The sequence below is a fragment of the Eublepharis macularius genome, chromosome 6, assembly GCF_028583425.1.
Source record: "Eublepharis macularius isolate TG4126 chromosome 6, MPM_Emac_v1.0, whole genome shotgun sequence".
Classification (NCBI taxonomy): Eukaryota; Metazoa; Chordata; class Lepidosauria; order Squamata; family Eublepharidae; genus Eublepharis; species Eublepharis macularius.
The window spans coordinates 76,155,949-76,183,037 of NC_072795.1; the positions used below are offsets into that span (position 1 = coordinate 76,155,949).

General features: G+C 41.7%; 1 protein-coding gene across 1 annotated transcript in view; it reads right to left on the reverse strand.

Moving 5' to 3' along the window:
* Nucleotides 1–27,089, reverse strand: part of LOC129332688 (guanylate cyclase 2G-like) — a 95,639-nt gene that overhangs the window by 40,887 nt on the left and 27,663 nt on the right. The window contains exons 6-10 of the mRNA XM_054983918.1: nt 17,392–17,536; nt 15,030–15,165; nt 10,903–11,006; nt 9,876–10,039; nt 7,486–7,635 (exon numbers count right to left, since the gene is read on the reverse strand). Of these exons, the coding sequence (XP_054839893.1) occupies nt 7,486–7,635; nt 9,876–10,039; nt 10,903–11,006; nt 15,030–15,165; nt 17,392–17,536 (699 nt within the window). The remainder of the gene's footprint in view (nt 1–7,485; nt 7,636–9,875; nt 10,040–10,902; nt 11,007–15,029; nt 15,166–17,391; nt 17,537–27,089) is intronic.

Here is a 27,089-nt window from a genome sequence, read left to right on the forward strand (position 1 = left end):
CAGTTAGAAAGAGTCAGGCGTAGGCGTGTGCACCAAAACAAAATCCAGTAAATCCATTTTTTCCACCAATTCTGAGAAAAAAATCATAATTCCCTGAATTCTGAATTGATTCTCTAATTTGGTAAAGCTATTTCCAAATAATTCAGTATTTCAACCATTGTTTTCTATGGAAAAATCACTCTGTGGGCTATCCAGTGGGCTGAGAGGGGGGTTCACCTTTCAACCAAGCTTCACCAGATTTGTAGGGAACCTACTCCTGACTGACTTCTAAAGACACCTCCCAAGTTTCCTGAAGATTGCCCAACAGAAGCAAACTGAGGCCAGGGAATGCCTTGTGCTTGTGACTGGGTATGGCTTGGTTCTCTTCTGTGGTGTTTCCCCACTGACTGAACCCAGTATCTGGCTGCTGTGAATGACACTGATTCAGTTGGGCTAAGTTGCAACAGTGTCCCTTGCTTCAGTCTGGTTTGGGTGGAATGGATGTGATTCTCTAGTGTGATGTTGGTCCTCTTGCTTCACTTTGGTTCTGGGACAATCCCATTCCTGTGCTTCAGTTTACTTCTGTTGGGCTTCCTCTGGGATGAGTTCAGCTTGTATTTGGGAGTGTGCCTTGGCTATGGCAGCCTTGTCTCAGTGTGTCACTGCAATTATGTTAGCAGTCAGACCCCTCCTCACTGCCATGAGGGCAGTTTATAGATGGAATATCATAAACATCTTTCCTCATATATCATAAGCCCAGGGCACTGCCTGGCCCAGAGCAGATACCGGCCAGGCAAGAGCCTGGAAAATTACCAGTGTGAGTCAGAGCAGCTGACTGATGCCTGTCCATGCCCTGGAGAGAGCTGCATAACTTAGGACAATTAAGGTCTCCCCAAAAAACTCCTGGCTTATCAATGCATGATCTCACTTCCCAACACACCCTAATCAAGCTGTTCAGTGAACCTGGTAGCTTTTCCCACCTGGTACTTACAGGGTCATCAAGCATTTTTTTTACCTATAGTCCACTTTAGATAAGAACCATCAAACCTCTCCCAACTTATTGTCCAACCTCCAGACAGCCCATTAATTTGTTGTTTTGGGGACGAAGACATCAGCTTGCACCAGGGACCATTTTGCCCTATAACTGGACTCCCTAGACCCCAGTGACTGTGTGTGTGCATGTGCGTGCATGCGTGTGTGTGTGTTATGGATTTGTCCATAAGCCCACAAATCTGTCTAGGTTTATTCTCTTCTCATTGTTAAAAGCTGGTCATTTTGCTGCCACCTCTGTAAACCTCTGTCTTCAAGACTGGTAGCTATCCCCTCCTGCAACTGCTTTCTTCCCCTTTCCTCTCTGATTTTCTTAGTTAGACTTGTATGTGTGCTGTATGTGGTTTTCTGTATGTTTGCCCTTTTATTTCTCTCTTTTTTTAAAAAACCTTTCCAGTTGAACTTCTGTCTGGCCTATTTGAGGGTTCTCTAAGGGAATAATCCCTATAAACATAGATGGAGAATTCCAGTTACCCCCTCTCACTTGTCTCTTTTAAAGATAATTCCCCCAACTAATTAGGATACTGCCTATTTGGGTAACAATGAGAGTCAGCTTTAACTTTTTCCAGTAGGAAACAATGGCATGGCTGGGGGGATCCTTGTTTACGGGGACATAGGGGTCTATCTGTTGAATATTCCCTAATGCTCTGGTACTGGTTAAAGGGTTGTGCCCTGTGCATATGTATAGTGTATTTTATTGTGCTGCTGTGTGTATATACATATATATTTGTGTAAGAGTGTATTTTAATCTTTGAATGTTTTATAATTTATAGTTTTAAACTGTATGAATTATCTGATGTAATTTTAAATTTGTGTGTAAATTGTGATCCGCCCTGAGCCTGCTGGTGTGGAGAGGGCGGAATATAAATCTAATAAAGTAAATTAAATAGAATTGGACCCCAGGGTCCAATCTTCATGAAACTTAGGGGAGGGGGTCTTTAGAGGACAGTCAGGAGTAGATTCCTTCCAAATCTGGTGGTTGTAAAATGATCTCCCCTCAAGCCCAGAGAATGATTTTCCCATAGAAAATGATGGTTGAATTTTACCGAAATTTTACTGAAAATTCTGTTAAAATTTAGAATACCTGTTTTTTTATTCAAAATGCCTGCATTTCACCAAATAACCCAAAATTTGGTATTTTAATCGAAATACCAAACCGAATTGCACACCTCTAGTCAGGTGGATAGCCATATTAGCCAGTAGTAGAACAATATTCAACTCCAGTAGCACCTTAAAAACCAACAGTATTTCCAGGGTATAAGACTTTCACTCACTTGGTCATCTTCCAGTGCTATATATGCCATCAAGTTTCAACAATGCCCTTCCACTCTCTACATCATACAAACAGGTCAATCCCTATGCAAAAGAATAAATGGGCATAAATCTGACAATCAAAAATCAGTGGGAGAACATTTTAATCTTCCAGGACATTTTATTGCTGACCTAAGTGTGGCAGTCCTCAAACAAAAAAGTTTCAAGGGGAGATTGCAACTCGAGATTGCTTGAGCTGAGTGTCCGGGGTCTGAGGCACAGCCCCCGGCCTCAAGAAGAGGAAGCAGGGGGAGGCAGCCAGGAGACAGCAGTCCTGCCACCTCAGCCAGCAGCCAGGGCCAGAACCTGCCTACACCAAAGGGAGAGGGCAGAGGCAGGAAGAATTGGGACCCAGCAGCAGCCCAAACAGGGCCCTTACCTGCAAAGGGGGAGAAGCAGCCACAGCAACTCAGAGCCATGCCCCAGCATCCACCCCAGCTTGAAGATGGCAACCTGACTCAGGAGGTGCTCAGAAGCCAGCCCCTCCGGGTGGAGCTGCTGAGGGCACTCTGTGGGAAGAGCTGGGCAGCCAGCCAAGGGGCCACAGCTGGGCCCACCTTCCCTAATCAGCTCAGCCAGAGAAACCCAGTGGCCAGCCAAAATGGTGCAGCTGTGGCTGATCCCGGCAGCCCAGCCAGCTACCCCTGCGGCAGCAGCTTGAGACAGCCCAGGGCCACGCCAGGGCTAGAAGACAGCAGCCGGGCTCAGGAGTTGCTAGAAGCCAAGCCTCTACAGGGGGGGCTGCCACAGGCATTCTGGGGGAGGAGATGGGTAGCCCCGCCCAGCATTGCCAAGCAGGCAGCACGGAAGCTGGCTAAGGCAGCTCCTCGTGAGCAAGGCCAGGCAAGCTCAGTAGCTCAGAGGCTGGCTGGGGCAGCCCCTCGTGAGCAAGGCCAAGGAGCCCTCAGCTGGGGATGGCTCACACTCAACCCCACCCTGCCAGCTAGGCAAAGGAGCCCAGAAGGGATTAGTGGTTGGAGGGAAACACCTGGGGGAACGCACAGCTGGGCCCGGTCAGGAGAGGGAACAAGCCTGGAAGGAGGGCGGGGTGGAGATAGGAAGCCCTATAAAGGGTGGCTGGGAAGAGCTCTGGGGTGGTGGGTGTGAGTGAGGAGTGATGATGTGGAGTGAGAATGGTGCAATGCAAGAGTGGAGGTTTGGAGGAGAGTTCTGGAAGGAGGGGATGAAGAAGGACACAGGGGGGCAAGCAGGCCAGGTTGAGCAGGCCAGCGAGTGGACTGAGAGGGAGTCTGGGTGAGGTATACCACCCCTCCTTCCACAGAGCAGGGTCCTGCAGCATCCCTGGCCCCCCTATGATGTCAGGAGCAGATTGCCCAGCGCCCCGCCCAGTGGCGGCTGCTGCTAGCCCTGACACTGAGTTCATTCACAAAGTCAGAACAATGTGTTGGAATACATGTTGCAAGGTCTGACATTCAGTCATTATGGAGTTAATGTGTTTACCTAGTGTTTATATTGTTTGTACTGACCTGGAAGAAAACCTGGCACAGAGCCAATAGTTTTATCTATTGTGAAGCCTGGGAAACTGAGATGTGTTTGTAAACTGTTATTGGTCAATAGGTCAGGTGACTTCCTTCCCAAAAGGTCAAGAAGAACAACAACAAGAAGACTCTCCATTATCCATGCCTTTTAAAGTTTGCAGAGAAGTTAGCCGTGTTAGTCTGTGGTAGCAAAATCAAAAAGAGTCCAAAATTGGTTAGTCTTAAAGGTGCTACTGGACTCTTTTTGATTTTAAAGTTTGTACTCCATAGTGTCAAGATGTAGCTTATAGAGTTTCTTATTTGTAGGAACCCCATGTACCTGTTCCCTTAGAAGTAAACTGTTTTTAAAATCAAACAGGTGCCTGACTCTCTATTGATTCAAGATCCATTGCAAATCTGAATTTAAACTATTTTAACCCATTTTTTCCCAACATAATGGACTCAACCACTTACCTCGGAATAATGTTCTGCATTTCCTTCCCTGCTCTAATAAAGCTGGTTACATTTTTCATTGTACCTTTGTATCATGGCTCCCTTCTTCACAATAATCCTCCATCTTCTGTGGGATATAAGGGCTCAGGGATTTCCATTCCTATTTGTATCTGACAAATGGAGTTTGACTCTGGAAAGCTAATACCCTGGAAATGTAGTTGATCTTTAAGGTGCTACTAGATTTGAATCTTGCTCACCTTGGAGAGTAAAGACATGCTTTTTCAAAGAAACAATATAGATTTTTTGGGTGTGATCCAATTAAGCAGGCGAAAGCTTATTTTAGTCACTACGTGATTCTCCTGAAAATGACTTTTCAGTGACACTCATGCAATATCCTGTCTATATATAATACTTCCCTGTCTACCTGTGTGTATATGTGTGTGTGGGGGGGGGGGGGATCTGCTGCTTTTAAAAACATGTCTGACTGGATATATTGTTGCCACCGCAGAATCATACAGTGAGAGAAGTCTACAGTCACCAAATCCAGAGGAGTTAGCCATGTTAGTCTGTAGTAGCAAAATCAAAAAGAGTCCAGTAGCACCTTTAAGACTAACCAATTTTATTGTAGCATAAGCTTTCGAGAATCAAGTTCTCTTCGTCAGATGCATCTGACGAAGAGAACTTGATTCTCGAAAGCTTATCTACAATAAAATTGGTTAGTCTTAAAGGTGCTACTGGACTCTTTTTGATTTTACAGTCACCAAAGAAATTTTAAATACAATTAAATAAAGATGAAATGAGAACAAGATTCACCAGTAAATATAGACGTAGCTTTAAAAGGGGACACCTTTTCAGCATGCTTGTACAATAATTTTACAGTAAGCTTTTTGGTTAAAATGCTAAAGAATAAATTGTAAACATTTCACAAAATGGTGGTTCAGTGTACAGCAGTGTCAGCTTAGTGCATGTTGTAACCTGAAGCCATTCATCACTGTCCCCATCATGTCTTCCACCACCCCTTCCTCCATCCAGAAGCTGGATCAGCTAATCCTTCTTGCCTTCTCTCCCCCTCTTCCCAGCCTTCTTTGAAAACAGTGCAAAAAACCATGCACATCTCACAGAACATAACAAACTCTTGAGAAGTTCCTTCATCTAATTGGAGTTTAACCATCATTTTGGTTGCCCTGGCATCCCTGCTCACCATGGTTGGTTAGAAATTAAAATGACAGCTAAGTTATTGCAGGAAGAAGGAATCTTGTGGATGTTCAGGAAACCCTATAGGGCTTGCTAAGCTTGTGTTAAGAAGGCTGGAGCAGGAGAAGGGGGAAAGCAATGAGAATTAGCTGCTCCGGCTCCTGAGCAGATGAAGTGATGGGTGGGCAGGAAAGGAGGTTGGTGCTCTCCCAAATCCACTGCCTGAAGCGACCAACAATTGGCCTCACAATAGAACCAACTCAGTGAGAGGGAATTACTGTATGACTATTTACACCAGAGTATCCAATGAGAGTTAAGGGCAATCAAGCAAACATGTTCCACACAATTTCATTATGTGGGAAATGTTGCATTATCCCAGGTACAAAAGGTTGTGTTATAAATGATTGGAAAATGCCCCCAACAAAAAACATTGGTTTGCATTGGTTGTGCAAAAATTGGCAAGCAAGTGCTCATTTAAAGCACAATAAAACCGATAATGAGGAACAGAGCACTGATAAAGACAGATACAAATTTTAGCAGTTTGAAAGGAAAATGTACTGTACTGACACTGAGGAGAGGTCTAACTGTATAGCCACTTGGGAGCTGAGACAAAATCTTGTACACGAATCTAACAACAGCTGATGGGGTCAGGCGTCAATTAAGCCCCGTAGCTTAGATTTTCAGAAAGCTCATGTGCAGATTCAGTGCTGTGCTCACTGATGCTTCACTGAGCCAAATGATGCCACTGGGAACAATCAACAGCTCTTGTTAGTCAAATAAACAATCATACCTTTGGAAGTATATTGCCAATTGTTCCTCTGTTTGCATCTTTCTAAGGAATATGTAATGCCAATTTGTACAAAGCTAAAATATAATTCAAAAGACCCGAATGAATCTGGGATGTCATCTTTACAGTGCTACAGCCAGTTTGGTGCAGTGGTTAGCAGCAGGATTCCAATTTAAAAAACTGAGTTTGATTCCCCACTCCTCCACTTGAAGCCAGCTGGGAGACCTTGGGACAGTCACAGCTTCTCGGAGCTCTCTCAGCCCCACCCACCTCACAGGGTGATTGTTGTGAGGATAATAATAACACACTGTGTAAACCATTCTGATGTGGGTATTAAGTTCTCCTGAAGGGTGGTATATAAATTGAATGTTGTTGTTCTTGTTGTTGTTGTTACCTAAGGATTACTCTGGTATTGATTCTGTTGAGCAGCTTGTACCCTGTTTACCTGTACAGAACATATAAATAACACAACGGAAACCATAAAGAACATAGTTAGCAGAAGCAGGGCTTTTTTTCTGCCGGAACGCTCCAGAATGGCATTCTGGCACCTCTCGTGTGCGGTAGCCCCACCCTCTGATTGCCCGTGAAGCAAATGGCTTAAGGTAAGCCTGCTCCTGAGAGGGAGGGAAGCACACACGGCTGGAGGGTGGGGGAACAGTGTGGAATGGGCCACTGCCGAGTGGGGGAGCACTCCCCCACTCGACAGCAGCCCAATCCAGCCCAATCCTGGCCGTTCCGGGCCCCTTTTTCCCAGTTTGGGCCTGAAACACCCAGGATTGGGCCCAAAATGGCCAGGATTGGGCCATTGCTGGGCAGGGGAGTGCTTGTCCATGTGGCAGCAGGCCAATTCAGGGCCAATCCTGGCCATTTTGGGGGCTGAAACAGCCAGGATCGGGCTGCTGCCGTGCCATGTAACAGCCTGTTCCAGACCAATTCAAGCTCAATCCAGGCGGAATTCGACCTGATCCAGGCCGAATCAGGCCCAATATGAACCACGGGAGCACTCCTGGAACAGCCATGGCCTGCATGATGATGGAAGTGACATCATCATGCAGTCCTGGGAGCACGCGCATTCCGTGCGCATGCATGTAGTAACAGGGGTGCCACCTCCTCCCAGGAGTTGCTCCGGGTGAGAGTTCCCCCACCTCTTTCCCCAGAAAAAAAGCCCTGAGCAGAAGTGAATGGGACACATGACTATCGATACATAACTAATCTGGACTTTTGCATACATACCTGATAAAGTCCTACTGTAGTATAAAATTCTTCTTTTCTTTGCTTGTCTTTCAAACCAGAATAGTTATTACTAGATCTCAACAAATGGGAACCAAAGTTTTCCTTTTCTGCAGGCTCAGGTGTGTTTGCTTGAGACAAATCAAATTTTTCCTTTGAAAGAGAATACAAGCCGTTTATTATCACCCAGTAACTTAAACTAAATACAAATCTCCCACTTCTATAATTATCACAATAAGTTTATATAACTAGGCCTTAACTGGTTGGAAGTCCAAGGTTCCACCATAAATGTAAAATATGGGACATTTACAAGTCTGTTTAGACCAACCCTTCTTTAAAAAGCTGGCCTGATTTAAACATGTTGTTGGTGGAGCAAAAAAGCATACTTGTGTGAGAATGTGCACATACCCAGTATCTCATTTAAAATGGGACTTCTGATGTTACCCATAGAACTCCAGAGGTCTAGGCCTTGTGTGGGTGTTGCGCTTGCATGCTAAAATTGCACATATAGCCACAATGCAGTTTAAGTGTTGGAGAGGTGACAATCTTGGTCTCTAAGGTGCCACTGGACTCAAATGCAGGGTATGTTTAGAGACAACTTGAACTCCAGGGGGAGCTGTAATGTTTACTTGCTACTGTTCAGAGCTAATTGAAATTAAATGCCTCTCTTGTTATTTACCCTGCCATGTATTGTGCTTTCTCTCTGCCTGTAAGTAAATTCTTGTATCTTGATGGTTTCTTGCCTGTTGGAAGGCATACAGTTAGTTAATACTTTTTTGCAAATCCTGTTGTTTTAGCCCTGACCTGGATAGCCCAAGCAAGCCCAATCTCATCAGATCTTGTAAGCTAAGCAGGATTTGCCTTGGTTTGTAACTGAATGGGAGGCCTCCAAGGAAGACCAGGGTTGCAGAGGCAGGCAATGGCAACCCACCTCTATTAACCTCTTGCCTGGAAAACCCCAAAAGGAGTAACCATAAGTCAGCTATGACTTGATGGCACTCTCCACCAACACCAGCAATAGTAAACCAAATTGAAAGCAACTTTGCATGCATGAGATTCTATTATTTCCCAACTCTGCTAGCAACACATCCAACATTACACATGGAAATTCTTTAGTGCTGCCTGCATAGGCTTACTAGTTGCATATTTGTCAGGTAAACTCCCACTGATGCTGACCTGACCTGACTCCACCAGTGATCAAATGACTAGGGGGGAGGGATATCAATGGAAGTGATGTCATGACATTGATAAATGCTTCCCCTTTCCCTGTCCCACTCCCAGAAGCTCCCATGGGTTGAGTGGAGAAGATAAGCAACCTCATGCTAGCATCACATCCAAATCACAAAAAATAAATTATCACTACAACAAATCATAAAACTATTTCATTTCTAAGAGCTATAGAACTGATACAACCTGTTTGAAGACAGTGCTAATCTAAAATGATTTGTGATCCTTGCTGTGTTTTCTCAGTTTGCCATTCAATGTATGATTTTTTTTCCTACTAGGAATACATAGATTGAAAAGAATGTCCTCTGTGAGGTCATGCTCTGTGAGACAAAGCAGATGCCTCTCTGAAATAGGAGGTACTGATTTTGCATCATCAGCAGATATGGAGCTTTACAATATGAGATAAGCCCAAAAGTCAGGTCCCTGTTTTAAGGAACTAACTATATTTCAGATGAGAAGAGGCAATATAGGGAGGCAAAGGAAGAAAGAGACAAAGGATGAATGTGATCAAATGTGTGTTTGCTTCAAGTATAGGGAAGCCAAACTGACTATAGTACTAAGGCATTTTGATATAATTGTGTGCCATAAATATTGAATGAGTGGGCTTCAGATTTATACTTGATCCAGTATGTAAATCTGTACTGCCTAATCTGACATGGAGGGATTTAAGGATGAACCTCATGTATCCTTGAAATTTTCATTGTGCTATATAAAACCATGACATGCAGGATAAAAAGATGTGGAATACATAGATAATGTGATGCTCTTACAGTCAGTTTTTGTGATGCTCTCATAGTCAGCATTATCAGCCAGGCCACGTACCATATGATGTATGCATGGCCTGAGCCCTCAGCCAGTATCTTTTAGAAAGCCGATAACTTAGTCACGGGTGCTTTATATGCAAAAGCCCATAACTGAGTGACAGGTGCTTTATATGCAAAAGGTCCAAGATTCAATCTTGGAATTACAAAAGAGATTCCAAGGACTGGGAAAGGCTATGCCTGAGATCTTGGAAAACTTCTATCAATCAGAATGGACAATGCTGTGAAAGATATCTCTAGCAGCTTGACTTAGCTTCGTATGTTTGTGTTCCTAAAATGATATCTCAAAAATGATACCTCTGAAATACAAACAGAGGTTCAAGTATTCAACAGAGCATGATTTACCTTATCATTAAAAATGATGACATCCTCATAGTTAATTCTCCACCAGATATCATTGATTTGCTTATGCAGATTCCCTTTATGCATCTTCATAAACATTGCCACACCAGAGGCCCCCGATACTGTTATTATCAAAAGAATTACCACCACTATGAGGGCTGTCCCTGCTAATAACAAAGACAACAAATAGGTAATTAGCTGAGTACAGACAAATCAAGCCGAATCTTATTTGGTGCATGCAAAATCAGCCTGACAAAGTCTAGTTTTCCAGAAAATTCTCTGAAAGTAGATCCATCACACCATTATAACAAAGAAATAAAAGGGATAATGTCACCACAAAGAAATAAAGGCTTGACAATCGTACAGTGAAAATTGTCAGCAAATAAATATGGAGAAGTATTTGTCCAGCTGCATTATCAGAGGCCAGTATCCATTATTTCCTTGTGTGGATCACATCTAAGAGCAGATCAGGAGATAATTGTTTGAATCACCCCATGAAAATCGATGAACATCAAATAATGTGAAATAATGTACTTTGGACATAAGAGTCCCAATGGGACATCATTTTGCTTTTTCCAGCTTCTGTCTTTGTGGGTTACTTATAAAAAACAAGTTTCAGCCCAGAGCAGTGTGTGTGATTTTGAACTTTTCTTCAAGTACTGGAAATATAAGGTTACCTCACACACTCCCATATGAACGCAGGTGGGCATGGGGAGAGTTTGCTTCCCATACTTGTTTGAATGCTTCTCAATGCAATTTTATTCTATTTATAAAATTTAGTCACCATTTCTAAAACTAGCCTAAAGTGATGTAATGCAATAGCTCAGTTCACAATAAAATCTTGAATAGGACTTCATAGAATGGCATAATGTACCCAGCCAGATCTTCTCCCATTCCGTGGGAGCCAGACAGCTCAGTTAACACTGCCAAAAAGAAAAACTTTAGATCTTTGAATGAGAAATGCTATGGAGCATTTCAATTATTTTTCGTTCTCCAATGATGCCAATCTTATTTTAAGAATCACACTCACTGGTAACTGGAGTTTTACAGTGTTCATTGTGAAACCCACACAGTGGTCTGTCTTTAGGTATTTCTCCTCCTGACCAACCAATGTAGTCAATTTCCACAGTTGGGCTATGGGAAAAAACCAAAATGTGTCAGCGTCTAGTCTCCATTCATTATCTTACAGAAAGGAACTTTTCTTCATTTCTAAGATTCATTATCACATATATCCCTGGCAAAAAGACAGCATACACTAATTGGTACTTAAGAAAGACCTTCCGAAAGAAGACCATCAAGGTAAAATTGATATCTTTTGTTCTTTTTCTCACAAACTCACAATGTCCTTGCTGTAGACTTAGCTCTTGGATCATGTTCCTGAAGAAATACCGGAAAATATATAAATATGTTTCTTATTACCCAATAACTGTGTTATCTCTTCTACAACATCCAGTACTGGTCATTAGCAAATATTTGACTGGATAGATCTTAGCAAAGAAGACATAAAGATGGAGCAAAATACAAGAGGAGCTTTAGGGGAGGGGCCATGGCTCAATTGTAAAGTATCTGTCTGGCATGCAGAAGGTCAGTCCCCAGCATCTGCTGTTAAAAAAGATCAGGTAGCAGTTGGTGTGAAAGATCTTTGCCTTAGACTTGCTGACAGTCTGTGGAAAAAGGATCCAATTAATTATAAGGCAGCTTCATCTGTATGTTCATATGTGTGTGTTCAGTTTCCTCACACCTCAGCAGAATCATGTATCTAGCTTCAACCAGACGAGTTGTTGGCTAGAACAGATGTTTCTGGATAATTAAGATTACTCAGGTTGTTGGAATAGCTAAGCAATTCCATTTTACTTCTTGCTTTGGTCAAAGTTACGATATAGAAATATTCTTCCAACCTTTGACTAATGTACACAGAAACATTCTTGACTATTTTAAATTTATACTGAAATATCTTTGCTATAGTTAACTCATAGAACAACCCTAAACGCAGTTATGCCATTCTAAGCCCACTGACTTCAGCTGTCTTAGTAGAAGGATGTAGTCTGCTTAAGATCGGTCTGTCATCCATCTGATTTCTAAAGGCTAATATAACCTATGTATTATTTTAATTTTAACAATAACAACAACAACAACATTCAATTTATATACTGCTTTCAGGACAACTTAATGCCCACTCAGAGCGGTTTACAAAGTATGTTATTATTATCCCCACAACAAACATCCTGTGAGGTGGGTGGGGCTGAAAGAGCGTTCCAGAGAGCTGTGTCTAGCCCAAGGTCACCCAGCTGGCTTCAAGCGGAGGAGTGGAGAATCAAACCTGGCTCTCCAGATTAGAGTCCCATGCTCTTAACCACTACACCAAACTGGCTCTCTTTGTGGCTGTTAATTTAACCTTCTGACTATAATCCCTTCAGTTAGGTGTTAAATTTTATTTTATAATCCCATGATACTTTTCTCTTTCTAGATTCATTTAAATATAATGTATAGGATTTTAAACTGATATATACTGACTTAACAGATGGACAAGACTTCAGGATGATATAGTTCATTTGAACAACCAAGACAAGTGTATTGTATACAAATAGACTGTCCTTGCAATGACAACCATAAAAATTAAAGAGGTCCCCATGAAGCTGAATACAGTTTATTGTTACAGAGACTCTACAATTTAAAAATCAATATTGTATAACAACCCTGGCCTTTGTGTTGTGTTGGCCTTTATTATTTGTTGTACTATTGATCTATTTTTTGTGTTCCCCATTAATGGTGTAATTCTAAAATCACCCAGGAGACTGCATAGGATTCCAACTCAGAACAACTCAGAAATACATTAGCATAACACCTCACAAACACACTGCCTGTTAAAACTTGGCACTGGCACAAACGGGACAAAAATGGGCAGTTTTAAGGATATGCTATGGGAACAATGGGATATAAGCTCCCAAACTTCACATCCCACTTCCACACTGTTTCTAGTATATTGTTAACACTGCTTGGCTCCACATCCCTACAAGCACTCCGTCTATGGACACAGACTGCTGCTATAGCACAGTGGTTAAATGGTTGGACTGTAAATCGGCATTTTGCTAGTTTGATTCCCACTACTGCCATGAAGTCTGCAGGTGGGCTTGAGTAAGCCACTCGTCTCAGCCCCAGCTCCCCAGCTGTATTGTGGGGATAATAATAACACTGACTTTGTTCACTCTGAGGGTGACACTGATTTGTCCAGAAAGGTGGTATATAAGCACACTGTTATAATGGTTGTTGTTATCATCATCATCATCATCATCAACTTGGATCCTCACCTCCTCCAACTGAGGATATAAACACAATGTACCCCCTATATTATTAGCAAGGAAGGAGGATCCCATGCCTCAAGCTTTGTCTGTTGCACTTTCCTATACTGCAAATTGGCACAAAATCTTCTTACCTCAGCAACTGTGAGCACTATTACCTCACAAGATAAGTCTACATAGTATAGATACACATACTTCAATATGCTGGTAGAACATCACTGCAGTATCAGTGCAATGTTGTGATGCTACATGCAAGTGGGAGAAACAGGGAACACAATCTCAATTCTGGGTGACCATCAGCCAGTCTAACCACTGCAACTACTGGCCAAACCCTCATAATGTTCTTTTCCTTGCAAGATCAGAGTCCCATGGAACAATAGAAACTAGAGACAGAGCTCCAGTGTAGTTTCCTACAAAGAATGGGTAAGTATTGGCTCAGTGACTAGACTGTCCCCCACAACAGGTGAATCCTGAAGGGCGGAAACTCTCAAAGGGGAAGGGATGAGCTATAGGAACTGCAAGCTGCTTAACAGATAGTTGATTCACTCAGTTATACCCATTATGGGCATGCAGTGATAAAAGACAGCTCCATCGGTCATTCTGTATTACCAAGTCCCTTCCCTTGATCTGCATCTTTTTCTGCCTTATGTTCTATAATAACATAATAATAATATTTGATTTATATACCACCCTTCAGGGCAACTTAATGCCCACTCAGAGCGGTTTACAAAGTATGTCATTATTATCCCCACAACAAAACACCCTGTGAGGTGGGTGGGGCTGAGAGAGCTCCAGAGAACTGAGACTAGCCCAAGGTCACCCAGATGGCTTCAAGTGGAGGAGTGGAGAATCAAACCCGGTTCTCCAAATTAGAGTCCCACACTCTTAACCACTACACCAAACTGGCTCTAGTGAGCATATGTACATACACAAAGTTCTCAAACAGGCAATCTTGATGTGAAACATCAAATAATGTAAAACACCAAATGATTTATGATACCAAATAAAAATAATTCTCATACAATTATACATATAGTCAAATCAATATTACTGTTTTGTAGTATTTTCACAATGCACAGATGCACATTGATAACATGTGGAAGGGGACACAAGATAGAACAAAAAGCTGTGGCAAAATGTATATACACAATGTACTATAGAAGATCCAGAAATAAACAAGAATTTGTAAAGCATCCATTCCTTTTTGGAAACAAGATGAGACAGAATATCAAAATATCAAGAGAAAATTGGACAAGGAGATTTTCTTTCAGTCCCACTAAGTAAGAGTCTGAAGTCTAAGACCAGTTTGATTCAATAAATAACAGTGGACATGGACTTAAAAGAATTGGGATAATATCCTGGATTTTTCAGAAAGTACTTGAATGGGCTTGAGCAAGTCACAGTCTCTTCATACTGAGGGAAGGGGACCATCTCTGTAAGCTGTATGATATCTGGGCTGAGCATCTGTTACAAGTATTTAAGGCTGGGCATGATGTGAATCTTCACAGCAGGCCCATGGCTTGCAAACTGGAGCACTAAGTGAGCTGTGCCAGTAGATCCAGGACCAGCCCAGGGTGTTGGAAACAGCCGATACATCTTTTCCTGTTTGTCTGTCTAGATTATATTTTTTTTGCTTATGTCTAAGCACATTGAGTCCCCATTGGTGTGAAAAGCAGTATAAAAATATATAAATAAGTAAGTAAATAAAAGAGAGAGGAAATTATAGTATTTCCTTCATAAAGTGAATGAGAAGATTATATAGAACTGCACATGGTGAATATATAGAACAAATGATTATTTGTGAACAACTCTCTCCTGTTCATATACTCGTGCCTCTCACACACCCTGCACACATTACCTAATTGCTTTTCTGTCACTGTCAAAGTTAAGAACAGGAATAAAGCGTGTTGAGTTTCCAGATTCCTGGAGATCATACACAGAGTAGTCCATGATCCTCTCACCTGATTCATCAATATGTACTGGGCCAGTAATGCCTAACCAAGAAAGACAGTCACAACATAAGTGTTAAAACACTGCACACAGCCAACACATCTGCCCTATTTTGACTAGGATTTCCTTAGTGTGCTCCTTCTTTAGAGCAGTGACTTTCAAAAGCAGTAGTAGACATGGTTGGCACATTTATGCTTTATAGCCAAAAGGTCACAGGATAAATCAATGATTTCTAGAAGTAATATTAATCAATACAGTAGATTGAATAAGGTCCCCAACTTTTGCTTTCAAAGCAAGTATTGTCCCAATGAAACGACCCTATCATGTTAGCAATGCATTTCTTCAGTGTTTTCTGCATCAAACTGAAGCACAATGAAAATAATTTCCTGGCCAAAATCACTAATGAGGGGAAATCTCCTCTGCTCAAATCATAATTGGCATAATGAATATAAGCTTCCTTCATGAAACACAGAGGGAAAATCTCTTTTCCCACATGAGTTATAAATTAGCTTGTAACATTTGGGCACATATGTTCCATTTGGGAATTGTACGGTAAGACTGGGCAGGCAGCAACATGATGTCAAAGTAATTGGGTTTCATGATTATGTTTTAAAATATTGAATAGGCTTTTTGATTAGGTAATAGACTGTGGGACTGCAAATACCGCCAAGCCATTGTTCTGTAAATTACAATTGTCAGGATGGAAGAACAGTGCCTCCCATCAAAAGCTTTGTATGTGTGTGGCCTTGTATATCTCTTCTACAACATTAAATACTGGCCATTATCTCAGAAAGAATAGTAGGGTGAAATTCTTATGAGTTGCAAAGGCTCCTGTTTTTAAAGCTATGTGGTAGCTAAGATGACAACTAAGACCATGGTACATAAATCTGATTCAACAGAAGAACAAACATTTGCAAAATAATGATTTCTTTCAACTTTCTTTTCTGACTGTGTGTTTGTCATAGTGAGAAAAGGGAATTAAGTATGTTCTGAGCATGTGCCAAACATAGCTACTGTGCTTAGCAACATGGCCAAGAGTGCAGACACAAAATGGGTATCTGCTTGAAATAGTGATTAGTAATAGTTGATAGTAATTGTTAGGGTTCTCAGGTTCCTTTCCTATTCCAGTGGGAGGTGGGGGACCTGGGACATACCCTCCAAAACCTCCTTGTGGAGAGGCATGATGACATCACTTCCAGGAAGTGACATCATCACACAATCCATAGCCATGTTTCCATGCTTCACTTGGGGCTAATTCTGGTTTGTTTGGGGACAAAATTGGCCGCAACAAAGCATGGGAGCATGCTCATGGCCAGCGCAATGATGTCACTTCAGGAAGTGATGTCATCGTGTCCCCCCAGAGCATGCGTGGAGTATGTTTTCCTGGGTTGCCCGCCAGTGGCAAGCAATCACCGGGGGGTTTGCCACCTCCCACCAATCACCAGTGATAGGTAGGCAACCCACTAAACCCCAGGAGATTGCCTGCCACTGGCAGGCAACTGGTAAGCCTAGTAACTGTGACTACAGAGTGAGGGTTTGGGTGATCAAACTGTAATTTAAGTAAGTGTTATAAAGAGTTTAAATTTGTATTATTTGCCAACATGCACATTATTTGTCAACACATCTTATTTCAAAACATGCCAGCAGAACACTAAGGATGTTCCCTATTTCACAAGAGTCATGCTAATAATGTCCTAGATATCTGAGGCTGAGTAGCACAATAAAATGTGCACCTATTCACTCTTCTCTATGTACTCATTCATATAAACAATGGGCTGTGTAATATAGATAACTGGGCAAGAGGGGTCAGTACAATCTTTCTTATCTGTCATCTTTTTTATCACCCAGTTAATACACTATATTTGTTCACATGTTATGAAACTGGGACATACTGACCAATGAAAAACACAAGATACTAATTGGTTATTTTTCTGCCAAATTATGTTTAACATTTCCTGCTATATGAAAAAATACCATTTTTTAAACTGTTATGTCTATTTCTGAATGAACTACAGCTGATTCATAAATGCACGTATAACCAATTTACTGATAATGTGACCCTCTTTTTCCCTGGGTGTTGTGGTTCATTATGAACAGTCATAACTAATAATGGCTGTTCAAGGCCTCAGCACTGCTACCCATGATTATTTAACTGAAGAGAGCTAGTAGTCCAACCAAGTCCTTCAGTAATAGAAGTTCAGCCCTGTATTACAGCCCTGTATTACAGGCCTGCCTAAGTGATAGGATTGCATCCAGAATCCATTGCTTACCATACTTAAGGGTTTTGTTGTAGCCTTTCAAGGTGTTGACAAGTGTTCTTCCATCATGGAAATCTTTTTTCTCTCTTAACATTTCCTGTATGGAGAAGGCATAAAGCAGGACTGCATCATGCAAATAGGCAGCATAGGAACTTACCTGGAAGAGATACAGTAGAGAAAAGAATGAGTGTAGTTGCCTGGAGAAAGGAACTTGGACTGAATTATTCATTCAGAAAATGGCCAGTTGAATGGCTTCCGGTGAGAGAAATGGAGAGCTGACTCCTCCAGCAAAAGCGGAGAGGCATTGCAACTCATTACTGGCATGGGGGAATGACTCCAGCCACCTAATCTGCTTGGATCAAAGGACAGATTGTGAGATTTCCCATACATATTCCTTAAGACTGCTTGGGGGAAGGGGTTACTGTGGTGGCAGAGGTTGCTGAAGTTTAACTCCTGAGCTATGCAGCCTGGAATCCCAAGGTCCATCTGTGCTCGGAGCTGTGTATGAAGCCTGTAAAAGGACCTTCAGCACGTACACCCCACATTTCATTAAGATTTATGGGATGAAGAGAGATTTTTCTCCAAGATAAAGATGTGACTCCTTGGGTGAGATGACAAAAAATTATCTGAATAGTTAATAATTAAGATTTAATAACTCAGGGCAAAAAGTTTAAGTTTTGAGTTGAAAAGGGGACAGCAAACATCTAAAGTTTTTTTTATTTCTAATTTTATTTGTGATGAATGCATCTGTGATAAATTTGCTGCCTAAAAAGTGCAGGCTGCAGTGAGAAGAACTGCATAACAAAATATAAGAGAAACTGCAAGACTGAGACTTTGGTTGCCATAGTGATGAGATCTGAAGCTAGAGAAATCTAAAAGTGAAACCAGTTTGATTTGGAGACTGTAAATTTGCACACTTTTTGCTGGTTTCTACCTGATAATGGCTAGCACCAGAAAGCTAGCAAGAAGGAGATCAATTGATGTATCTGCAGAGAAAATAGTTTCAATGGATTTGATTCATAAATGGTTTCAGCAAATGGAGAATAAGATGGAAGATCTGGGGAAAGATTGGGGGGGTGGAATTTTTTTTAAAAAAAAGAATGGATCAAAGGATTGTTAAACTAAGAGATGAGATGATAGGTCAAGTTAAAAAAATGGAAAATTCTATGAAGTCCCTGTAGAAATGAGCCAAATTAATGAAAAGGTTGTGGTCCTAGAGAATAAAATAGACACTTTTGATATACAGATAGAAAGACAACTAGATAATCTAGCTATATTGGAAATGAGAGGAAAAGAATTTTTCTTGAGGTTTATAGGCATTCCAGAGGAGGCCAGTTAGGACATCAGGAAGAAGATGGTTATAGTTTTGGATAACCTTTTAGATTGTGAGCAGGAAGATAACAAACAGAAATTGATATAGTATACAGAATCAATTCCAGGTTGGCCCAAACAAGAAATGTCCCAAAAGATCTATCATTTCACCTTGCAAGAAGGAATGTGAAGTAGCAGGTTCTGCAGCAGCATTTTAATGCAAAATCCGACGGCCTTGCTCGATCGGATTTCACAGTGTTTGTATACTGTGAGAGACCATTTATGGAAGTATGCCCATGAGGAAGTCTAGTTTATGAAATGGGAATTGAGAATCAGCTGGCAAAAGTCCTGTAGGCTGTTCTTGAAGAGTCTTTACAGCTCCGTTTCCATCTGGAGGATGGTCTGCTCTCTGCTAAATGAAAATATGGAAATATGAACTGTGAATTTTGATTGCTCTTGGACTTTCACCAGTTGGCTTATGTATATTGTTATTTATCTCTATGTATGATTTGGTTCTTGATTGATGGTTGTTGTAACTGTATTGTATTACTTGGGTATTGAGTATTGCATGACTTATATTTTGCACTTTGCACTTTAAAAAATTGTTAAAGATTTTGGATATATACCTAAATTGTGTATACGTTTTTGGTTCTTGATTTTGTAGTTGCCTTAGCTTGTTGTTTAAGGAGGTGCCCCGGTGTATCAGGTATTACAGGGTATTAATACAATTGTGGTGGGAATCTATGCTCCAAATGAAGATAAATCTGGATTTTATAAAAAAATGTATGGAGTTTTTAACAGATCTATCTTATGAAAGTTGGTGTTTGATGGAGGATTGGAATGGAGTAATTGCCCCCCAAATAGATCTAGGAGTTCTGAGAAACATACTAAATTGCTCCAGGGTAAATTACCAAAGAATTTTTTTAATCTGATGGATAATTTGGAATTGGTCAATCTGTGGAGACAGAAATATGGTAGTGCGCGAGAGTATACATATTTTTCAGAAAGGCATAGATCCTTTTCAAGGATATGACTTTAACATCAAAAGACTCAGTCACCAAGATCTTTAAAGTGGAGATTCTACCTGAGAATTTTTCAGATAACAACCCTATGACTATGACTTAGAGGAAATGGGTACTTTAAAATGGAGATTAAATGATGTTTTGTTACAAAATGAAAAAATTGTTAAGGACTATAAAGGTAAACCAAAATACAACAGATGCTACGATCAGCAAAAGACAGTAGAGACCCCCTCACCTCTGCAGGAGTATACCGTATACCCTGCAGCTGTGGACAAGTTTACATCGGGACCACAAACCGTAGCATCCAGACAAGAATAAAAGAACATGAAAGACACTGCAGACTTGGACAACCTGAAAAATCAGTAGTAGCTGAACATAGCTTAACTCAAACAGGGCACAGTATCTTATTCCAGGACACCAAAATACTGGACAACACTTCCAACTACTTTGTCAGACTGCACAGGGAAGCCATTGAAATTCACAAGCATAAGCAAAACTTCAACAGGAAAGAAGAAACCTTAAGAATGAACAGAGCATGGTTTCCAGTTCTGAAAAACACCAGGCTAACAAAATACTCTATACCCGACAATAGCCCTGCAGAGAAGATTAGCACATCAAGCACCAATCCATATGCAAAAGAACCTCCTCAGGATACAGTGAAGCCTCCCGCCATTAGCATTCCGCACCTTGGGAAACTCTTACAGGATGTCTCAGCTCAACCCCACCCCTCCTGAGTAGATATAAATGACCTGCCAACATCTTTTCCACACTGTGACACTGAGAGGTCTCTGTCTTTTGGTGCTACACCTCTGAAGATGCCAGCCACAGCTGCTGGCGAAACGTCAGGAACTACAATGCCAAGACCACGGCAAGACAGCCCAGAAAACCCACAACAACCATTGTTCTCCGGCCATGAAAGCCTTCGACAATACATCGTAAACCAAAAGAATTTTTTGAAATTAATTAATTTTTGAAATTAGTTAAGACTAGTTTGGGACTCAAGTAAAGCCTTTATTAAAGGTTATTTAATACAGCACAATGCTCAATTTAAGATAAAGAACCAGGAGAAAAAAACCAAAATATTTTGGATGAGATATAAAATAAAGAAGATGAATTAAAGAAATCTCCAGGAACTATAAATATTTGCAACAAATTAGGATTTTACGGCAACAATTATTGCTGTTCATGTTAAGAGAAATGGAAACAAAATTGTACTATGATAAACAAAGAACTTTTGAATATGCAAATAAGTCAGGAAAATGATTGGCATATAAATTGAGAAAGAAGAGAGAAAAATATTATTGAAAATATAAGAGGGAGACACTGTATTAACAAACACCTTGGCTATACAAAATGCATCAGTATTATTCTAACGTATAAGAGCTGTGATATACCAATGGAAAAATATTAATATATTAGAAAGCAGAATTTCCCCAGGATTGCAGAACAACAAAGACAAATTAAGAATGGATCTATAACAATAAGAGAAGTTGTAGATACTATAAAAAGGATTAAGCCAGGAAAGAGTTAATCTGAGCCTGATGGCCTCCCAGGAAGCTACTATAAGTGTTTTGAGGATATACTTCTGCAACCCTTACAAAATACGATTAATTCTATTTTAGAAGGAGGTAAGATGCCAGAGACTTGGAAAGAGGCTAATATAACACTATTACCAAAAGATGCTAAAGACCAGACACTGACAAGAAATTATAATATCCCTATTAAATAATGATTACAAGTTGTTTGTAACAATATTAGCAGAACAACTTAAAACAATTCTTTAGGATATTATTTATGAAGATTAAAGTGGATTTCTACCTAAAAGACAGCTGAGGGACAATATTGGAACAGTACTGGATATTTTGGAATATTTGGAAAAACATAACAAAAAACAAGCTGCTTTGGTCTTCTTAGATGCAGAGTAGGCTTTTTTTACAATTTAACTGGAGGATATGGATTTTGGAGAAAACTATTTATATATCTCAGAAATTGTAAATGGAGAGCTGACTAAACCATGTGGAATACAAAGAGGTACAAGACAAGGTTGCCCACTGACACCCCTGTTGTTTTATTCTTGAAGTGTTGAATAGAGATATAAGACAAGAGGAAATAATTGGAAGGCTAAAGGTCAGAAACGAGACGCCTTTGCTGATGATTTGGTGTTTGTTTTGAAAGACTCACTAAAAGGAATTGAAACAGTAATGTTTAAATTGAAAGAATTTGATGCAGTAGCGGGTTTTAAAGTCAATAAACAGAAGACTGAAATGTTAACAAAAATATGAAAATACAGGACAAAATGAAACTGGAAAACAAGCAAAGTTTAAATTTGAGAAAAAGGTAGAATATTTGGGTATTTTTGCCAAATATGTATTGTGTGTTATTTCAAAATAATTAAATTAAGAATGAAATTTTAAAAAGATTTGGTAAAATGGGATAAAATTCAATTATCACCCTTGGGAAGAATAGCTACGATTAAAATGAATGTTTTACCTAGAATGTTATTTTTATTTCATAAATTCTGGTTCTGACAACTGAGGCGCCATTCAAACAATGGCAAAAAGATTATCTAGATTTATATAGCAAGGGAAAAAACAAGGGTTAAATTTAAACTATTGCAGGATTCAAAGGAAAGACAAGGATTGGGCTCACCCAATATGAAATTATATTTTCCCTGCCAGCTGGTTTGTATTGATGAAAGAATGCATTTTGTTAAAAAACAGAAGATTATTGAATTTAAAAGGTCAAGACAAGATGTGGATAGTGTGGTTATTGGTGGTATTATAAAACTGTTAATGCAGAATTTAATAGTCACTATGTTAGACAGGCTATTCTGAGAATATGGGATAATTATAAACTTTGCCCAAAAATACCTCTGTGGCTATCACTGCAAGAAGTCCATTTTAGAAGGGAAATGGCGAGTACATTTAAATTGTTAATGTATCAAGATATGTTGGAATTTTCACAAGGCGAAGCTAAAATAAAATCAAGAGTAGATTTATCATCAGAGGGAAATACTTGTCATGGAGATTTTGGAAAGGTTTAAACTAGACAAGAGGCTTTATGATTTTGAGCAATCTAAGACTGAATTTGAGATAGCTCTATGTACAGATGATTACTTTGTTATTGCCAAAATGTATACAATTTTGTTGAAATTTAAGATGGAGGAAGAGCAAGTGAAAGAATGTATGATTAAATGGGCAAAAAATGTTGGATAGAGGAGGAAAGAAATCGTTATCAGTCCCTGGCTCCGAGGCCCGCCTGGCCTCAACTAGAGCCAGAGCTTTCTCAATCCTGGCTCCTACCTGGTGGAATGCTCTGTTTACCGAGACCAGGGCCCGGCAGGATCTACTATCTTTCCGCTGGGCCTGTAAGAGTTGTTCTGCCAGGCTTATGGCTGAGGCTGGGCCTCCGCTGGATGGAGGATACAACATCTACCCCCCTCCATATGAGAGCTGCCCACCACTGTTCTTAAACTGCTGCTATGTTCAACTGCACTGTTGCACTATTTGTTATTAACTGTATTGCCGCCATCAAGAAAGAGAGTGCTGCTATTTTTATATTTTTGTATGATGCTTTTAAATGTTTTATATGGAATGTTTTAAATGTTCTTAATGCTGTTATCCGCCCTGCTCGCGGGGAGTATGGAATACAAGTAAGATAAAATAAATAAATAAAATAATGGAACAATGGGAATATATGTGGTTAAAAAGGTTGAAATTTATATTAAGCTCCAGTCTTAAGGAGGATTTTTATAAGCTGATGTATCATTGGTATATGACTCCTGAGAAACTGGCTAGAATGTACAAACGTTCTTCGAACCTGTGTTGGAAATGTGCTCAATATGAAGGATTAAGAACATAAGAACATAAGCAAAGCCATATTGGATCAGGCCAGTGGCCCATCCAGTCCAACATTCTGTCACACACAGTGGCTAGAAATCCAGTGCCATCTAAAGGACTGTCAGTGAGGCCAGGACACCAGAAGCCCTCCCACTGCCTTCCTTCCAGCACCAAGACAACAGAGCACCACCTCCCCACAAAGAGAATACCATCTATCTCCTGTGGCTAATAGCCACTGATGGACCTCTGCTCCATATATTTGTCCAGTCCCCTCTTGAAGCTGGCAATGCTTGTAGCTGCCACCACCTCCTGTGGCAACGAATTCCACGTGTTTATCACCCTTTGTGTAAAGTAGTATTTTCTTCTATCTGTTCTAACCCGACTGCTCAATAATTTCATAGAGTGCCCACGAGTTCTTGTATTGTGAGAAAGGGAGAAAAACACATCTTTCTCGACCTTCTCTAACCCGTGCATTATCTTGTAAACCTCTATCATGTCTCCCCTCAGTCGTCTTTTCTCCAGGCTAAAGAGCCCCAAGCGCCTCAATCTTTCCTCATAGGGAAAGTGTTCCAACCCTTTAATCATTTTAGTTGCCCTTCTCTGTACTTTTTCCAGTGCTTTTTATCATATTTTTTTATTTTATCATATGGGGTGGACTTGTAAGAAAGCAAAAACTTTTCGGTGACAAATACAATTACTAATTCAGAAGATTTAAAGATTAAAATACGATTGAAACTGGAGAATTTTGTTGAGAATCCGGCTCTCCCAGCCACAGCATAATGCCGCTCTGGCTGGGAGCCACCCTTTGTGGCCCCTCCCGGTGAAAGGAAACAGGCTTCCTTCCCGGGCATCCGGGGCTTAGCTGGGGGTGGAGCCAAGAGCCTGATTCAGGCGGCTCCACTTCCCAGCGTCAGTTTCTTCGCTGCATCGGCCCACCCACTTCACCCTGTTTTAATGCAGGATTAGCCAGCTGCTGTGTCCAGAGCCAGGTAGGAATTTTTCCCTCTTTTCCCTGATTGGCTTTTGGGAGAGGGTTTTTTCCCCCTACTTTGCACTAATGGCAGTGTTCTGAGTTATTGTGGGGTGCTGCTGTTAGGTTAGTTGCTGGCAGGAGATTGTGGAAATAGGGTACGGGCCAGTGAGCCCCTGTGGCATTTCTCCAAGGGTGGGGAACAGGGTCTGCCATTAGGGCGGTATGCTTGTGGCAGCTACTGTAGCACGGGCAGACGCCTACAGGGATCCCCAGGAACAAGGCCTACCCTCATGCTAGTTGGCTTGGGTGTAACAGGTATTTGAGGGGGGATCCATGGCCTGGCTGGCCGGGTTGCAGCCATTAGTGAGATGGCCTACACCCAGGGCAGCTCGCCCAGACAGGCAAGGCGGTGGTCAGTGGGCTGATCCCGTGGCTTGACCTGTACCGCTTAGTTACCTCTTGCCGTGCTTTATCTTTATGGTCATTTTAATAAACGGCCCTTTATTCCAAGCCTGTGTCTGTCTCTTACTTCCGGCTGGGGTTGCAATAATGGATATTCAGTTGGAAGAAGCTTTGGAACTTTGTTTTTATATATGATTATGGCAGCAAGACTATTACATACACAGAACTGGAAGAGTCCAACACCGCCTGCAATGGAGGAATGGTTGATAAAAGTGTTGGAATTTGCAATGATAGCATTGAATGTGTAGGCCTGGTGTGGGGTGCTGAGGAGAATTTTGGCCATCTGCTTGGTGTACCAACCGCCTAGCACTCCAGCAGATACCCTTTCGCACCTGCTAGAGGTGGTGGCCTCGGAGTACTCCAGAGTGGTGGTGTTGGGGGACTTCAATGTCCATGCCGAAGATGCCTCCTCTGTGCAGGCTGCAGACCTAGTAGCTTCCATGGCAGCACTAGGAATCTCCCAATTTGAATCAACCCCCCCACACAAAGCAGGCCACATGCTAGACGATCTTTGGGATGGGGCTAGATGTGGATCTAGAGGCAATAGAACCGGTGCCATGGTCACACCACTTGGTTTTGAGGGCTCGACTAGGGATACCCCCCCTCGCAAGGGCAGTGAGCTGATTTATGCTCGCCCGCAGAGACTTATGGATTCAATTGGATTCCAGAATGCTCTGCGGGATCCTATGCTCCATGGTGGTTCGTTAGATGAGCTGGTGGAGGACTGGCAACGCTGGCTCTCCGAAGCCATTGACGAAATCGCTTCCCATCACCCTCTTTGCCCCCGTGTAAGATGGGGTCCCTGGTATACAGAGGAGCTTTGAGAGAAGAAGCGGGAGCTAAGACGGCTTGAGCGAGTGTGGCGGTGATCTTGTGAAGAAGAGGCAAGATCATCTTATAGGACATTTATGAAAGCCTATGAGATGGCGGTGAAGGCTATGAAGAAAGAGTTCTATAAAGCCTCCATTGCATCAGCTAGCTCGTGCCCAGCAAAATTGTTCAATGTGGTTCGGTCACTGAGGCCGTCAAATTCAGAATTCAGACATTAGCTGTGAGGCTTTTGGAAGCTTTTTTGCTGATAAAATTTTGTCTCTCCACCATGACTTGCCAGCCACAGTTGATACAGTAAAGGAATTAGAGACCCCTTGGCCATCTTTAGGGTCAATATTTGATCAGTTCAGTCCACTCTCTGGGGAGGAGATTGACAGGACCCTGCAATCAGTTAGGCCCACCACGTGACCCCTGGACCCATGCCCATCATGGCTGGTAAAGGCCAGTGTTGATGGTCTACAGTCCTCATTGGAGGCCATTGTTAACACGTCCTTGGGCACCGGGGTTTTTCCCAGGCCATTAAAGGAAGCCATGGTGAGACCTCTCCTGAAGAAACCATCACTGGACCCTACCAACCTGGTCAATTATCGCCCAGTTTCAAACCTTCCGTTTCTGGGAAAGGTGATTGAGAAGGCAGCGGTGGAACAGATACAGGGTTTCCTGAAGGATGTCTCAGCCCTAGATCCCTTTCCGTCTGGGTTCTGGCCAGAACATAGGATGGAGACTCTGCTGGTCACCCTCACGGATGACCTTTGCAGACATTTGGATCGAGGCGGTTCGGTGCTGCTGATATTATTGGACTTGTCAGCAGCATTTGACACAGTCGATTACAATCTTCTGACCCATCGCCTTGCCAATGTGGGGATACGAGGGACTGCCTTACAGTGGCTTGTCTCTTTTCTCCATGGTCAGGGACAGAGAGTGGCACTTGAGGAGAAATTGTCACCCTGTCACCCATTGGTGTGCGGGGTCCCACAGGGGGAAATACTCTCCCCTTTATTGTTTAACATCTACATGCACCCCCTCGCCCAGTTGGTGTGAAGTTTCAGGCTTGGGTGTCATCAATATGCAGATAACACCCAGCTGTATCTGATGATGGACAGACGGCCCGACTCAGCCCCAGATGTCCTGGGACATGCGTTTGCAGCTGTGACTGACTGGTTGAAACAGAGACAACTGAAACTTAATCCAAAAAAGACAGAGGTCCTGTACTTGAGCCACGGGGGACTGGGTTTGGGACTCCTGCTCTCAGCCCTCGATGGGGCACAGCTT